The following is an 18,231-nucleotide window of genomic DNA, read 5'->3' as shown; positions in this document are numbered from 1 at the left end:
CACTCAAAAACATTATGCTCAGGTTCTTTAATTACCACATCTTCAGAAAGGGCATCATACATTAAAAAAAATCGATAACTGGTTTGTGGCACTTCGGTCTGCTCTATTGTACATTCTGCCTATTTCATTTTCTACGTTTTTTTTGTGTGTGTGTGTGTACACAGGACACACCATGGAAAAAGTGGCTTCACCCTTTTAAAAATCTAAAGCTTTTATTAAAAAATAGAATGCAGTGTAATTAGTTTCAGATTTCTTGTTATTTGTACAAAGTCATATGTGCTCTTTTCACTACACCGCCATGCAGGGAGTATCTCACTAGGCTATGAAAATCAACATGGAATTTAAGGGGCCTTTGGTGTTGGGTTGCACCTCCACCCACAACAGCTGCTGCAAGCAGACAAACGAGCAAGAAATGCAAAGAATCAGTGATAAAATCATTATTTCTAGGTGTTTTTCATGATTTCAAGGATGCTTCATAACCATCGAAGGCATGTTTTCTTAAATCAAAACTTTTTCCACTTCAGAGTAGGTGGATTTTACGGAAGCCGAGAGAGGACGTGCAATATCTTTATTTTTTTAAATTGTCTCCTCGAGATAACAGACTAATTTTCTCAACATCTCGAGAAAATGAACTTTGTTTTCTCAAGATAACAGAATAATTTTATCGAGATGTCAAGAAAACTAAAATTTGTTTTCTTGAGATAATGGAATAGTTTTATCGCGGTCTTGAGAAAACAAAATTTAACCTTTGATCCTGGTATCAGGCTTGCTTAGATTGCTGAAGCTTTGCTAACTGTCTTCTTAAATAATGGACACTAACGTTATTATTTTCTAAACTAGGGTATAAACATATTTCAGCCTGCATCAGCCCTTGATTGAACAAAAATATGACGCGGTGATCAATACAGTTCTGCTCTCCTGCCATTTCAAACAGGACGTGGCTTCAATAAGCTAAACATTAAACGTTAGATACAATTATTTCATAATTTCGAGAAAACAAGATCTTTTGTTTTATTGAGATCTTGATAAAATTAGTCCATTATCTTGAGGAAACAATTAAAAAAAATAACGATATTGCATGTGCTCTCTCAGCTTCCTTAGGATTTGGTAAGTTTTAAGGCTTTCCCTTTCAACCTATAGCTCCATTATAAACTGCAATAACAGACAAGGTATTTTAATAATGTATGAAAAATGCTACACTTTTGAAAACTATTTTATGTGCTAATTAATATACATCATGATTTTGAAAAAATAACCTTGACTTGAAAAATATTGAACTTAACCTTTAAGGTTCATAATGTCTGCGTAGTGTATTTGAAAATACAATCACTTTAAAAGAAAAATGATCTTTTACTCTTCATCAGTCCTTTTGTGCTGTTCTTCAGTATGTTGTCAGCTGCTCAAAACCAGTGAACACATACCTCTCAGGATTAAAAAAAAAGGTTTAATCTTTAAAGAATTCCTTCACAACATTTTAGATAAGCTCTATGATTAGAGTATTACTGTACTGCTGTTTCTTATGTGCTAGATGTTTAATTATTATTCTTTATTTAGCAGATACCTTTATCCAAAGCAACTAAAATGGTGCCTTGCAGCAGGAAAGATTACAGAATATCTTCTTAGCTAAATTTAGCATTGATAGCAAGAATGTGAAAGTCCAGAGTGTTCTGCAATTAAACAGTTTAAAAGTCCATCCTCTTCAAAACTTGGTTAGATCACTTTCTTTGAAATCTAATTCAGTACGTGTTTTTATTTTCCCTCACATCATACCTCTTGCTAGTGATGGTGATTTTTATGCTGTGGTGAAATCTGACTCTGGTTTGTCCTATGTGGACATATTATCTTACTTTAATATGCCATACCCTTAATTAAGATAATTTTGTCTACATTGATTTTTAACTTCTTATTTCAGGGGCATGGCCTAGAATGGCACGCTAATTAACAAAAAAAGTCAATTTATTTTAAAAAAGACCCACTCCATCTTGTAAAATCTGGCTACACCTCTGTAGCTGAGCATGATGGTAGACAGTGTCGCTGCCTCACGATTCCAAGGACCTCAATCCAGTTTGAAATAATGAATCTAAATTTGCCCAATTTGAGAATGTACCTAAATTTAACCCAAAATGGTTGCTGCCATATGCCCAGTGCTCCTGGAATGCATTCTAAATAGAAAAGAAGATTATAGAAAACAAATACAATAAAACCTTGGATTGCGAGTAAACTTGGTCTGCGAGTGTTTTGTAAGACGAGCAAAAATTGTTAATAAATTTTAACTTGATAAACGAGCGAAGTCTTACAATACGAGTAGTACATATTCACTTTGTCTGCCGAGCGTCATGTGATCACAACTAAGCTGAAGGTTCTTCTCACTCTCTCTCTTGCTGATTGTGGGTAATCATTTCCCATGCTCGGTTTCAGTCGGCGTGCCTCACTCATATAGTCAACACCCGTACGAGTGTATACTGTTTATTATAGCATTGTGACCACGTGTGCGTTCGTAAAGCATTTTTTAATTTTGTGTCCAATAAGGCTGTAGCCGTGCGAACGACGACTCTGTTTAACGTCAATGCAATGTCACATTTCTGCCAAATGTTTGAAAAGAGGCAAAAGAAACTGCCATTGAATAGGTGAGCATAAGAAAAAGATTCCATGAGCCAACAGATAGCAGGGATTTCGTTAGTTAGAATTAAAGTGGTCCTACCTAATAACCCTAATCCTCCTCTCCCCTCTCTCGTCTCCTTCACTCCACCCACAATTCTTTTCAAAGGTAAAGTACGGGTTAATTTGTTTTATGTATTTTTTACTTTATATTTTGTATTAATCATCGCAAACCAAGGCACCACCATATTGTAGATGGATGAATCTTACTGAATTGCCCTGAAAAAGATTACAATCTACTGTTTTTCTAACTAATGAAACAGCCACCCAGTACACTACACAAAACAGATAAAGATTTTCTAAACAGTCACATCATGTTTTAACAAGCTGTTTCACACAACAGCATAAGAACATTTTAAGTGAGAATTTACTTATATATCAGATTTTTAAAAAGTTAAGTCTTAACTTTTAGTAACATTTTCTTTAATTGTTATTAAAGTATTTATTATAAAGCAGTAATGGAAAACCATGGTGAAAGATGCTTTAATGTAATTTATTTTACATCAATTTAAAGGTTAAAGGAAAAAGGATAAATGATGAGATTTAAATGTCTGCACAAACTCAGTAAAAATGAGACTCCTGGTGATGGAGATACCCTAACCATATTTGTGGACCAGCCACTAACAATTTGAGAGATGGTGTCACTCGGAGCTCAGAAGCTAAAGAGGTCAAACTGTGTTGTGATGGATGCTTCTCTCTGGTTTAAGGGACAAATGCACAAAAGTATCAATATTATATGTAGTGGCAACTCCATAAGTAGGAAACTCAGGTCAGTAATTTATTTATTGTTAAAATGTTTACAGCAAACTCAACTTAATTACCATATTCTTTCCCATTTTACATAATATGATCAACGCAATGTCTTGTAGAGAAATATGCTTCTTTTTGGAGTAGATGAAATTTTCTTTCTGCCTGGTGCTGCTAGCCGGTCCTTTCACCCTGCAGTGTTTTCTCCAGACCTTTGCTCAGGTGTGCACCTTTACTTCCTTGGGACTTGAAGGCTAAAGGTCTTTTTAAGAAACCCATTGGTTGATGTTTTTTGGTGATGCAGTTTTAAGGGTGCATGATCTTGCACAACTCGCTGTTTTAGAGTAGTTATCATCATTGTCATAAATCACAATTAAATACAATATGATTTAGCACTTTGCCCGTTAAACAAAAATTTAAAACTGATCTGTGTTTCTGCTTTTGGTGTTGAGCATTTGACACTGATGCTGAGATACCTTTTTTAATACTGTTTTAGTACTGTTATTTGGTGGTTGTACTGTATGACATTATGCTGATAGGTCTTCCTTTCATGTGATTTTTCTAAATGGCATTGTTCAACTAGTACTCTAATACATTGTGAAACACAGTTTCTCTCCTTTGCTCCCTCACATGAAGTTTACCAAAGACACACTTCTCCCTTGGCTGCCCTCCAATGCAGCTCCTTGCAAGTTCATGGCCAGCAAGCAACTCCAATGATCTTTTTTGCAACATCCCCTATCTGTATATCTACACTGGCAGCTCTGCCTTACACCATTATTTTGGGGTCAAAGGCAACATAATCTGTATGCACCTTGGATAATTCCACAAGCCAATCCAAGCCAGGATCCTATTCGAGATCGCTTGTGGCCACATACCAAAATCAGTTGACTCAAGCAGAGCCTCATATTGATGCTCATTATGATCTCTCTCAGTCTCTCTCCCTTACTCATGTCCTCTGTACAGCTGCTTAGGATGCCTCTGCCTCTACTGAAATTGTCTCTCCCAGGTCTGCATCATCCACCAGAATTTTCATGCCAAAAATGCCACTTATTTTGTGCAATGCTAAAGTATCTTTCTGACATGTACTTCTGGACTATACGGATGGTACCAATTGACTGTAAGAGGATACAGTTTCACTGCAGTGCCATATGGTCACATGATATATTGAAGACCCCTTCTTGTAGATACGCCTTCATTTCAGTTCAAGCTCACAATACGGCTCCCCAATCTACTTTTTCTCTACTCAGTCAACCACCTACTTTATTCTCTCTCTTTCAGATGTAAGTTATAAAAACTGATCATTGTTCAATCAACTATTTCCTCTGCATTTTTGTTTCCAAAGTCCCTTCTATTATTTATACATTTGATTTCATACCAGTAGCTAATATATTCCTCAATATTAGGCACTATCAACGTTCCAAGGTCAACAGTATAAAATGTAGGAATGTTATAATTTTGTTATTAATGCTTGTACAGTAATTGGCAATGGTTTAATCTATTGTCATATGCAATATTACTGTCTTTCAGCAAAGTGTTACTAAATGATGAATTAGGAGCCAGGATCCCACAGTAAAATTTAACATGATGTGTTTTATTTTAACCCTGTCTGTAAAGGTTGATAGCACTTTAAATAAAGTTAACTACTGTAAATATGTCAAGAAGGAAATTCAATTTAACATGCAAAAGGCATTTTCAGGGTAAGCATTTCTAGTGGTATCAGTTTTAAAAGCAAAAGGGTAAAAGATACAAAACAACAAATTGACATCTTGTATTTCAACTCAGATCAGACATGCTCTTAATGGCCACCTATAATCAGAATATCAGTTTAATGTCACGGTGCTCTGTGCAAATATTTTAAATCTGTTTTTCTTTTCTTTCTACATGCACAGCTGAGCCTGATTTAGCACACGGGATCAGCATTTAGAACTGCTAGGCAAGCATTAGAAGACAGAAAGGGACAACTACGAAAATGGACATTGTACGATTTCTGTGTGCATGAAATTGAATCCTCTCTTTGCCTTGTTTGGGATGGCATGATTTACCTAAGTAAGGGCCTGCACATGGAGAAAGGGTATAAAGCCTTGGAACATTGCCCGGCACACCGGGAAGCCCGGACGGATGGGAGATAATATCATCCAATTGTGAAAAGCCTTCCAGTGCAGTGACAAAAATGACAGACTGTATACATCAAACTCCCACTTCGATAATAGTCTTGCTATGGCTTCCTTGTCTGTTATGCCGCATAAATCGTCACTATAGAAAGCTGTTATTTTCTCTTATGTGATTTCTTACTGCCGTATCACTATGGGAGGGATATTGCCTCGTTATAATATATCTGTTTAGATTCAGGTTACTTAAAACACCGCAATTAAAAATAACTTATTCCAACCAGGGAGCTATCGCCCCCTAGAGGAAAACACCGCAACATCTCAACTACATCCAACCTTAGCTGGGATCAAACTCCAGCTCCACACAAATAAGCTCAAGTGTAACCATGACAGCTAACAACAGTGTTACTAGCAGCAGTTCACGAAAATTACTTTTACAAATGCCTCTATGATAGACCTCTTCTTTTTATAGTCTGCATTTCTATACATTTTCTCTTAAAAGTCTTGCATGCTAAGAAAACACCAATAACGACAATCATTCTCTCATCTGGAAACATTTGCTTGTGTCAGAGAAGCAGAATGTAAGTTTAGTACAACATAAGTGGTAGAGAAAAAAAAGAACCACAGTAAAGATAGAAAACAGTCATTTTATTTGACACATGCTGTGTCTGAGCTTCTGAAGAGTGCTATAGTCTTAAAAGAGTCTTGTTCTTGCAATCGATATTAGTGGCAAAGTGCTGAAAGCCAAAGATGTCACATGGGCCAAACTTCTAATTCAGCCACACTTTATTAGTATACAAGACAGAAAGGCAGCAGATAGGAAAGGTACAAGTCTGAGAGGCTACAACAATCACAGGCCATTACCTTCTGTCCAATAGCTTCTAAAGTGCCAATACACTGCACAGATTCTGGGCTGGGTGTGTTGGCAAAGTAAATGGGGGCTAGTGGTTTGGTGGTACTTCTTTCAAACACCTGGTAGACCAGAAACATGGTGAGCAACAAAGTAAAGGTCAGACAGCACAATGTAGCACATAAATTAACATGTTATTCAGCATGTGTTGAAATATTTAACAGCAGTTTAGCTATTTAACTTAAATATATTGTTGTTACACACACAACAAGTGGACTTGTTGTGGACCCAGTAATGTCAAAGGCCAAGATAGGCTCAAATATCTGTTCTAGAAGAAATACACACTATGGGGAGATAAACACATAAAAAGCACAAAAGTACAAAATAAAGAAAATGAAACAAAAACCCCACCATTATATTTAAAGGTGGAATGGCTTGCCAACCTAAAAGTTACACAAAACTCCCTTTTCTCTCCTTCCTTCCAGTATCTGAGCACTTCCAATAAGACCAGATTCCCAGGCCTGCCCTCTCACTGTACAATATTTAAAAGGGCAACTCTTTCCATGCTCTCTCTTGCTGTCCATGCTCTGGCATCATATGATACTCTCTGTCATCTTAGAGGTCAATTACTCATCCTTAAAAAGAGTGTGTTGAATGAAGAGCACTTGATGATGCCCAAGTTATATCTTGCTCTCACTACCATCTGCTTGTTTTTCTGAGTCCGTAGCCTTGTGTTCCCTGAAGATGTTCATCCTTCCTCCCTTCCTTCCTCCTATAATGGCATGATGACATAGGTCATCCTTGCCAGTGCTTGCTTCCATTACCTTCCAAGAACCTTGTTAGACCCTATCCCCGCTTCAGGCTCACCTACCTTTTCTGCCTTCCATCCCCCTTGTCAATTGGATCATTACATTTCTTTCAATATCAGATTCCAAATATCCAGGCAGAAACAGGGATACTACATTTATAAGTTTTAATTTTACTCTTCAGTTAAAGGCTACATAATATTACATTACAATACACAGAAAATCACACTTTGAAACCTCTTCAAAAATGCTCACTGCCTGCTGCTTACCTCAAGCTCAGCAATGATCCTGTCCTCATCATCATCATCCTTGACCCCTGAGGCAATAATTGGAGGTGTAGATGCTGGTCGTGGTGCCTCAGATACACTTCGCCTTAGCTTTACATGAGGCTTTTGCACCTCTGTTTCCTCTGATTCTGACTTCTGTGAAAAAAAGAGTCAAAATGCAAACATAAAGTTTATACAAAGCAGTAATTGGGTACTTTATTGTTTTCCTTGAAAAATCAATGCATGTTTACACTAACATGCATTTTAAAAATCACATATTTTCCAAAAAACAATTACAGTTTAATCCTATTGCATCCATGAAAATCCTATTATGTTACTGAGTTTAACCTTCCTGCATCTGCCTTACCTTAATGCTTTTGCTAGTGACGACAACCTCTCCTGTTCTAGTTGTAGTCAGCCCATGAGAAGATGGGAAGCTGCGACGGGGAGGAGGTGGTGGTGGAGATTTGGAAGGCTTCTCTGTTCGGTATCGAGGTACTGACAGCTCATCTAGAATTAAAATAGCAAGATGTATGAGTTTTTTGTTCCAAAGGGTCAGTGTATAAAGTTAGGGAAGGGTGTGGTGGCATGCTTACAGCAAATGCATTTCATGTCATGTTCTGGAAATAAACATAGGGATAATGTACTAACATTGAAAATCTTTAAACAAAAGAACATGCATTAAAATGTACAATAACCACCAGATAGTTAAAGCTAAGAGGAAGGAAGAAACACCCAAAATATTCAGTATTTGTTTACAAGCTAGAACTAGAACAGTGAAAATAAATGGCTGATCAGTAGTTGTATATGTTACGGCCAAAGCCCGAAAATCGGCCAAAGTGGGAAGTGTCCGGCCAAATCGGGAAATGGCCAATGTCACTGTAAATTGACCAGCCAATGTCCAATCTTTGCTTGATTTCGGGATTTGGCCAGCCAGTTTGCAAAATAGCATGGGGCAATTGGCCAAAGTCGGAAGAAAAAAGGCATGAGCAGATTTTGGTGGGTCTGTATAATTTCATACTTTATATACAATCTCTTTACTTTATGAATATAAATCATCACATGTTACAACAAGATGAACTTTTATGACATTTTGAATTGCACAAGTTTCTTATTTCTACATTTGCAGCAATTTGTTGTGCACTTAGTAGTGCAATTGCATCAAGTGTAGCCTTGGCGTGATTGGGAAGACGCGGCGGTTCGTAGTGATTTTTCTTCTGTGCTTACGGATTCCAGTGTGAGCAGTTTCTCGTACAGAATGGAAAACTCACTTCTGAATCTGCATCTGAATTTTTAAGCATCTTCACATGTTAAGCGGACAGTCTTACATCAGCACATCAAATTTTGGTCAGGGATTTCTCGCCACTTTGTGAAATGGCCGGCCAAAGTAGCATATACACTGGTCATTTCTAGTAATTTGGATTTGGCCACACCTCTCGGCCAAAATGCGAAATGGTCGGCCAATTCAGGAACTGGCAGAACTTCGGGTTTTAGCCGTAACATATATATTGATGAACATGATGATATAATTTCAGAAAAAACTAGTTAAATACAAAAAGCAGATTCAATCAGCAGGACAGCCATGTTGTTTTACCTTTAAGGTGTTTTTTGAACATTCAGACCTGAACATAACATTCTCTGGGGCACTGGGTACTAGTCCTAGACGGGGTGCCACATTCTGGAACTGTTCTGCCACAGTGACACCCAAAACACAAACAGGTTAATGAGTATTTACTTAGCATTGCAAAGTGCACTTGTTTTGACTACAGTGCCGATTAAAATTTACACCACAGTTTCAGCTATATGAAATTAAAATCTGCTGGAGAACTGTGTTTGATATTTGTTTGTATGATTTTATGAAGGACATTTAAAGTGATACTAATCTAGGTCGTACTGTGTAATTGTGAACAGAATTCTTTTTATGTATCAACATCATTATATAAATCATTTAAAATAAATAATGCCCACCAAAATTTAAAAAAACAAACAATTTCAAGAGCACAACATGGGAGAACAAATCAATGGCTGTAAGACAGACACTCAAACTGCCTACCAGAGCCTCGTCGGCCACTTGGTTCATTCTTAGTGGATAACTTTTGTGCTGCCAGCTGGGGCTTGGTAGACCGATGTTCCGGGGTGGGACTGGCACTATTGCTTTGAACCCCAATGCTTGGGGTTTTCTGTTGTTTAGCTGCAAAATCAAGGTCTGGAATGGCTTTCATAAGCTCTGCTTGGGTTTCCTCCAAAAGGCGGTTAATGTCCTGAGTACTGTACTGGGTTAGACTGTCCCTCTTCTCCTCCCAGTCTCGTTCTGCAGCCTGTACATTTAATAAGAAGTTCTTTAGCTAGCAGCGGAAACTTAAACAATGACAACAGCAGTCAATAAGCTCACAAGTAACAAAGACATAGAAGCAACAATGTAGGTGTGTTCAAAGCTCATCCTTCAAACTAGATCATAGCTTGCCTTTTTCCTCCTAAGATCTCACCTGCAGAGATTGCTTTTCTTCTTAAAAAAGTGGGGTGTCTCTGTTACCACACAATAATTACATACTGCATAGGTTCCAAAATACATGCAAGTTAGGAAAATGTACATAGGATGCTCTTAACAAATAAACCACATACGAATTTAAAATGAATGGTTACCAATAGTTTCTACTGCATTTTCAAAAACGGTCTGCACAGTACAGTATATTCTACCTATAAACTGCAGATAAATTATAAAAGAAAGTTTACTCCTATACCACTGTGAGGCCTATTGCTTTCGGGGTACATCAAGGGTACAAATACTGTACATGTTTATTTTTAGCTGTCTGAAAATTAACTTTATTCTGAAATTGCTGTTAAAAATATAAGAACATATGAAATTTGACAAACAAGAGGAGACCATTTAGTCCATCAACCTTGTTTGTTTAGCTAATAGCTAAGTTGTCCCAAAATCTTAGGAAAATACTTTGTAAAGGTTGTCAGGGTTTCTGTTTCAACTACAGGTCTTTGTAGTTTGTTCCAAATTCCCACAACACGTTGCATTAAAAAGTGTTTCCTGACTTCAGCCCTAAATACATTTGCCATTCATTTTCGCTGGTGCCCTCAAATATGTGATTTACCCTTAAATTGACAAAATATCTGCTAGAATTATTTCTGCAGTTATTTTTGAAAGAAATTTTTTACCAAAGAATGACCTACTGACCTCAACAGACACAGATTTATCCACGCTTCTTCTTCCACCAAGGTCATCTAACATACGACTTTTGCTTGGAATTGCCTGGCTCATGTCCAGTGTGGTTCGTGAACTATGTGAATGAGGTGCAGAAATCTTAGAGCTCTCACTTAGCCCTGGTGCACTGTGTGTCTGCCAGGAGGTTATGTTAGAACTAGCACTAAGGTCATTGAAATTCAGTGGTGGGCTCGTTGGAATGTCAAAGTCCGAAGTTTTACTGAAGTCATCCATGTGCTTTGAAGACGTACTGGTGAGATCTTCTTGGCCTTTCCAGATACCTTCATTAACTTGTCTAGAACAAAAACAACAGACAGCTTTACATGCAGTATTGCCATGTGATGACTAAGTAAAAATGTACAGATGAAAGCTTATTAAAAATCATACAAGAGCACTTTACTGTTCTGTTTTGCCACTGACACCTACCTCCTGAGGTTTGTTAGTGTATCAGTGATAGTTCTGCAACGCTTCAGCAAGGCATCTAGTCTATGTGGTTCCTCCTTGAGAAACTTAACAGCTTCAACTTCAACTCGTAGAACTACACGCATTTTACTCTGCAGGCTAGGAAATTGACCTATAAATAAGAAACATCAACTATTTTTAAATTACTGCATTTATTTACTGAATGTGTTTATTCTCATTATTAAACAGTCTGAATTTCTTCCTTAGGTCGTAAGAGTTATCCAGTAAGCTTTCATTTATAAAATGACTGATATGTGCAGGTTTGTAAGTTACCCCCAACTAAATAGCATCCCATTCAGGTAGGGTTTGTTTCCTTGTATCCATTTCTACCTGTTTAGGCTCTGAATCTGTGTGATCGTTAATTCAATTACTGTAGCAGGTACGAGAATGCATGTACCAATTGAATTCTCATTGTTTTGCAGTAACAAATATGCAGGTTTCCCTCCAAGTTTTTAAATATATTTGAAGCACTACTGCAGTTGAAGAATCAAGACAAAACAGACAATATTTTTAAGCTTGTGTAATATGAATGGCCTCAAAAAACTTATAATACCGCTGCTCAAAAAAAAAACCAAAAAAAAAAAACTTGCTTTGCTCATTTCATTTAATAAACACTGAAAGAAGCGGATACATACAAAAATGCTTATAACTAAATAACTAAATCCTAATTACAAAGCAAAGTCCCATTAGGTTGACTCCCAATCAACAGTATGTCAGCTACAAAAAAGTTCCATCAAATGGAATTTTGATATGTGAGTTTTCAAAGCAATGTCAGGCAACTATCTGAGTTTTCAAAAAGCTAAATAAGTGGTGCGACTATGTTTCAAAAAATATGACATCATATACAACATAAAGACAAACTGCACTGGAAAAAACAAACAGTGGTTACAAGTTGAAGCTCACCAAAAGAGACAGAGAGACGCTTCAGGGGATCAGCAGGCATCATCACTGAACTGAATCATTACCTCTTTGAGACAAGTCTCAATAAAAACCTGTGTGTTATTAGCTTCAAAAATGCCAGGACAGCCATTTGGAAAATGCTTCTATACAAAGCTAATACAGTATGATGCATAACCAGGTGTAAACAGCACAAAACCAGAACCCCAGACCAATGTCATATGGCCTGATCAGTCACTTTTCACCTTGTTTCCTTGTTTTGAAGAAAACAATCTTTTTGCCAACTGCTGAGTACAAGGGATCTGTGACTGTATAGGCAGCCACTTTGTGGAAGTCACTTGGTCCAATAATTGCTCTACATGGTCATAAAGCAGTCAAGGAACATGAAATCATTTTATAGGATGAGTGCCACCCTATAGAGCAAACACTGCTTACTTATGATATTCCAATTTTTTCAGTATGGTAATATCTCATAGCGCTAAACTCATTTAGAAAGTTGTTTTTTTTTTGGACCACGAGGATAAACTCAATTGCCATTCATGGCCTCCCCAGTCACCAGAACTAAAACATCACTGAACCTTAAAGGGACATTTTTGAGCCCAAACTGCAAAGTAAATCTCTACTTCCTTCATGGACCTGCAAGCCTTTCCTCTTGAAGAATGGGTCAGTATACATACAGTTTAGAACTTAGAGGACAGAATTCTAAGAAGGACTAAAGTAATAGGGTGTCCTACTCCGTGTTAAGTCCTTGGCATGAATATAATGTCAGGGGTTGCCATTATTTTGTCTGCCCATGTACATTATAACATTATAATAAGAGTTCACAGGTCTTTCTATAGAATGAAACAATAGGAAGAGATTAAAATTATTTGGACTCACTCTTAAGTTCAGTTAAGGTCTCGCCAAGTTTTCTCAAAACCAAGGCCTTCTCCTCAAGTTCTTGCACAGTGACAAGTCGGTGGTTAACAGAGGTGTCTTTCTGGATCTCTTCAACAGACTTTTCTAGATCACTAAAAAAAGAGCAAGTCTGAAAACAATATCATATGCACACAAAGAGTAAAAAATAAAGAAGGGCAAATGTATGAATACTGTACTTTAAGATAGTTAGCTCTTTATTGGTGCTAGAGATAAAATTCACCATCAACACAGAATATGTGGTAACTAGGCATGTGTAAAATTCTGGAGTAATTTAAAAAAAAAAACTGGCCAATAAAGCATTAAAAAATAATTTTGTGTTTATGGCCAAAAGAGATCACCAGTACTTAATGTAGTCACCAGAGTTTATCAGAACTCCAACACAGAAATTATTTTGAACTGTGCTTTATTACACATATAATTAATAATTCCACTGCAGTAGAAGAGCAACTCGATGCTTATGTTACTGATAGAATGTACTGTCCAATATAAACCTAGCCAACACTCACTGTAGCTGCTGGATGATAAGTTCTTCCTCATTAAGGTACTTAAGTCGCTCTTCTTCAACTAGAATACGTTGTCTCTGCAGGGGGTCCTCCTGTTTGCGCAGAGCATCTGTCACCCGCACACTAATGTCTGTCTCAGTTCTTTTCAGCAAAGTACGCACACAGTCCTGATTCTGAAGCTGTTTTAATAAGAACACATATGTTAAAGAGACACTATATTATTCCAAATCTTGGTAAATATTTTGAAAACATTTTAGGCAATAAAAAAAATGTAAAATAACAGGAAAAATCAGCCAATGTTGAGCACTAAGTTGCACAAGCAAGCAAGATGAATGGTTAGACTTATTTGAATAAGTCTATTACAACTTCATTTTCTTCTTCCAGACAACAAAAACATCATTAACAGAAATTGACAGTTCCTCTTTTGTTAAGGTTTAATTACTCCTCCACTGACTCCATGCTATGATTATACATTGAGACAATAGGGTTTACTTAACAGAATTTAAATACCAGGAGTTTTCTTGTTCTCTTTGGATATTCACCACAATGCCTGCAATGACTCAATATAAAATTCATTTAAAAAAAGAAAAATGGCTGATGCTATATTTTGTATCTATTGTCACACACGTGCGCATAGGAGGCAGTTAAAGGGCTTGAATGAGGGCAATTCTGAATCCGACCGGGATCTGGCAGAGTGCACTGACTCTTTTTCTATCTTTCCTACAGACCATTCATGGGAAGTTCCACCTGGCCCTGTTGACATCACTTCTGGGTCCGGACCTATAGAGGAAGATCTTGCTGGCTCCGGCCCCCTTGATGTCACGTCCAGACTCGAGCCAATGGCTGAAGACCCTTCCGATCCCGACCCCTTTGACGTCACTTCCTATTCTGACCTTTAAAAGACACCACCTTTCCCCTATTCCCTCAGTTATGTTTTGGACTTCAGCTTGTGCACATCAGTGCTGCCATTTATTTTTGCAACTTTTACAGCCAGGAAATGAATATACACATGGCTGCCCCAAACCTTACTACTTGCTACACTTTTATAGTAAAGCCATTTTATTGCATTGATGATAAACTGTAGCAGTAAAATAACTATAATAAATATACAGTTTTGCCAAATGTTCACCAACGCTCTGACTGCCCTCTCACCATGGCAGAATTAGAGCCTACTTGCCGAAGTCCATTTCACAGGATTTCTGTGGGAATGCAGACCTCTATCACAAACTTCCAAAACAAAGCCGTAGTTATTTTTTAAGGCAAGGGAACCACAACCAGCAACTACAATTCAGATCGTGGCAATAACAAGTTTACCTTGTGCACGTAAGGCTCTTAAAGCAATTCTACAAAAGTAGGACTTGATTTAGCAGCGCAGTGGCCATGAAAGGCCTACAGATTTGCCTTTTTGTAATTATACCTTCTACTCAGTTGTGCTAATTCCAAACTCAAGATGTAAACAGAAGTTCACTTTAGCCACGCTTCCCCAATATTTGTGACTGTTGTGTGCATCCTCTGAAATATTCAAACTAGCCTCTACAGCTAACATCACAGATAGTTCTGCATGCCAAAAATGCCAACGTAGAGTTGGTTAGAAAAAATTGCAAGACATGGCTACAACCCTAACAACACTAAGACAAATCAAAAATTAGACTGGTACAATCTGCTTTAAGTATTTGTCCACTTCTGATTAAGCCTCAACTCCTTTGACCAAAGCTTTAATGATGTAAAGACCAAAACATGCAATAGATCCAACTCAACAAATACAAATAAATACAGAAAAATGGGGCTGACCACCTCAAAACATTGTCACAAACTGAGATACTGAGATGTACGTGGAAATCAGCAGCACATCTGTTGAAGCTGAAAACAATATGCTAATTATTGGTGAAATACTCTGAGATGTCTACCTCAGGAGGGTAAGTAAAATGCTCTAGTGTAGGGGTCTTCACAGTCCTGGAGGGCCGCAGTGGCTGCAGTTTTTTGTTCTAACCCGGTTGATTAATTAGAAAGCAATTCTTGCCAATAATATAATTTGATGGCTTGTTAGTGCTTTAAGTCCACTTTGTCAGGTAATTCTCAAATCCTAGATTTTCTTCCCCTTTCTATGGATACCATCCAAATGATCTGAAGGGTAAAATGGAGGAGTAATACTCTGTCCTTCACTTTTTTCTCTTTACTTTCCTTCCAAGTATTTAATTAAACCCAATAGTGCATGATATATACACACAGGGGTCAATGGTAACAAGCTAAATTGAGAAATGTTGGTCTCTTTTGTCATTTGCATGTTATTGCTAATTATTAGCCATTAAAAACCAAGAATAAAGCTGTTTAAGACTAAATTAAGTGATAAGGGTTCAAAATCTTAATGAGTGAGACAACTAAAGTGAAGCAGAAGTGTTACTTCAGCAATAAGAGCTTTTTATTAAGCCATTGGGTTGGAGCAAAAACCTGCAGCCACTGCGACCCTCCAGGACTGTGATTGAGGACCCCTGCTCGAGTGGAACTAGGCCAACTAAAATTAAAGAATAATTGAATGACAATTAACCTTTTAACTTGATATTGCATAATGGCACTAAAGATATTATTAGAGACATTCCATATCAATAAACACAAATGCAATAGGAAAAATATCAGAATTCACATTACTAATGTCTGAACTCCTACCAAGAGTAGGTAGATGTTTGGGTATGGTATTGTGGGCCATATTCTTTCTACTGCTGGACTGAATCTAAAAACTAATCAATTATAATTAGGATGACTTTGGGAAAAGCCTGGATCTTTTTCTGAAGACAAGGCACTAATATAACTAAGATTTTTGTTTTCTTGTATTCTAACCTATGGTAATAAAAAAAACTCACTATAACATTTGGAACTCCATGGAAACCACAACTCTGTTACCTTAATTTGCAAGTTTTATATTAAATAGGGCTTTGTTCTATAAATTTTAAAAACAACTATGCCTCTGTTAGTTTAAAACGAGGTCTATGGCCCACAGTGCAATTGTCAGACCAGAAGACTTCAATCTTAACCTGGTATATCCACTTTCAAACAACAGATGCCAGGAAATTTAACAAGGGCACTGGGTTTTTGGACAGGGATGGAGTGATTTGTGGTTACAGTACAAACAAATAAATGTATATCCCAGCTAAAGAACTATGGAAAACTGTTCTATGTGTTTGTAGCACTTAACATTCCAAGGATGACTTCTTGCAGCCTAAGAAGAAAAGAAATAGAAAACATGTTTCTCATCACTCATTTCCGAGGCTGAATGTAGTTCCAAACATTTTCTAGATAAGTCCACACTGGAGCCAGATGTGAAGCTGGGTGAAAAATGGAGCTGGATAAACAATGGAAGTATTGTTAACTTGCAACCCAGATACTATGTACAGTAGATGAGCAGCTCTAACAGGACAGCATGACCGCACAGTTGATAGCACTGCTGCTTTGTAGATATAGCATCCTGGTTTTGAATCGTACATCTTCTTATTGTCTTGCAGGAATTTACATGTTCTCCTAAGCTAGTGTGGGATTTCCTTCCATATCCCCAAAGGCATACAGATTAGGGGAATTGATAAATCCAAATTAATGAGTATGGGGGATGTGTGTTATAAAATGACATCTTATTCATCTAATTTCTGAAAAAAATCTTACCACAAGCACTCAGATCAATTGCAAAATAACAACGGCAATTACAGCATTCATAAAAAATGAAAATGAAAAAGAGAGTGCAGGCAGGGTGGAATGGGTGGAGAAGAGTGTCAGGAGTGATTTGTGACAGACGGATATCAGCAAGAGTGAAAGGGAAGGTCTACAGGACGGTAGTGAGACCAGCTATGTTATATGGGTTGGAGATGGTGGCACTGACCAGAAAGCAGGAGACAGTACTGGAGGTGGCAGAATTAAAGATGCTAAGATTTGCATTGGGTGTGACGAGGATGGGCAGGACTAGAAATGAGGACATTAGAGGGTCAGCTCAAGTTGGATGGTTGGGAGACAAAGTCAGAGATGTGAGATTGTGTTGGTTTGGACATGTGCAGAGGAGAGATGCTGGGTATATTGGGAGAAGGATGCTAAGGATAGAGCTGCCAGGGAAGAGGAGAAGAGGAAGACCTAAGTGAAGGTTTATGGATGTGGTGAGAGAGGACATGCAAGTGATGGGTGTAACAGAACAAAATGCAGCCGACAAAAAGATATGGTGGGAGATGATCCGCTGTGGTGACCCTTAATGGGAGCAGCCGAAAGAAGAAGAGGAAGAAGAAGAAGATAAGCTACAGGAAGCCAGGCTTTTGGAGGTGCAGGGCTGCTAGGTGTGGAAATGGACAATGCAACGAAAAGCACAAGTTCTTTTTTTTTTTCCTCAAATGTAATATAAAGACAAGGATCTATACCCAAGGACATTCTTGGATGTTTTTGAAATGTTTTAAGCCTTAAAGCTTAAATTCTCACTTTTGCACCACTGCCCTGTAAAACTAACTTTTAAACTGCAAGAACAGACACAGCACTTTTTTTAATTAATTAAAATAGCTTCATTTTAGAACATATTTTCTATGACTATTGCATACCATGATTATGAAACAATAACTTTGACTTACCAAAATTATCCTTTAAATACTTTTTAATGACAGAAATTCTATGATTTGAAACTCAACATTAACATGCAGTCAAGTTACAGTCATGGCAAGGACGATGAGGGAATGTAAAAATAATCTTGGAGAAAAGAGTTGGATACAAGTTGACAAATACAAATGTAAGACAAAAATAAAAATCAAAATTTAAACTGCAAAGGGAGCTTCCTTTAAGTA

The 18,231-nt window shown here is 37.4% G+C and overlaps 1 protein-coding gene across 3 annotated transcripts in view; it reads right to left on the bottom strand.

The window, feature by feature from the left end:
* si:ch211-278a6.1 (SRC kinase signaling inhibitor 1) overlaps positions 1-18,231 on the bottom strand; it is a 234,677-nt gene that overhangs the window by 79,260 nt on the left and 137,186 nt on the right. For 2 of the 3 annotated variants that reach the window (XM_039739277.1, XM_039739279.1), the window contains 8 exons: positions 13,433-13,608; positions 12,888-13,018; positions 11,076-11,223; positions 10,623-10,944; positions 9,489-9,753; positions 7,803-7,945; positions 7,439-7,591; positions 6,378-6,485 (listed from right to left, as the gene is read on the bottom strand). In XM_039739277.1, coding sequence (XP_039595211.1) covers positions 6,378-6,485; positions 7,439-7,591; positions 7,803-7,945; positions 9,489-9,753; positions 10,623-10,944; positions 11,076-11,223; positions 12,888-13,018; positions 13,433-13,608 — 1,446 coding nt within the window. The remainder of the gene's footprint in view (positions 1-6,377; positions 6,486-7,438; positions 7,592-7,802; positions 7,946-9,488; positions 9,754-10,622; positions 10,945-11,075; positions 11,224-12,887; positions 13,019-13,432; positions 13,609-18,231) is intronic. The other variant, XM_039739278.1, reaches the window with a different exon arrangement.

This window comes from Polypterus senegalus, chromosome 17 (assembly GCF_016835505.1).
Source record: "Polypterus senegalus isolate Bchr_013 chromosome 17, ASM1683550v1, whole genome shotgun sequence".
NCBI lineage: Eukaryota > Metazoa > Chordata > Cladistia > Polypteriformes > Polypteridae > Polypterus > Polypterus senegalus.
This window is presented reverse-complemented; position numbering and strand designations above follow the sequence as displayed.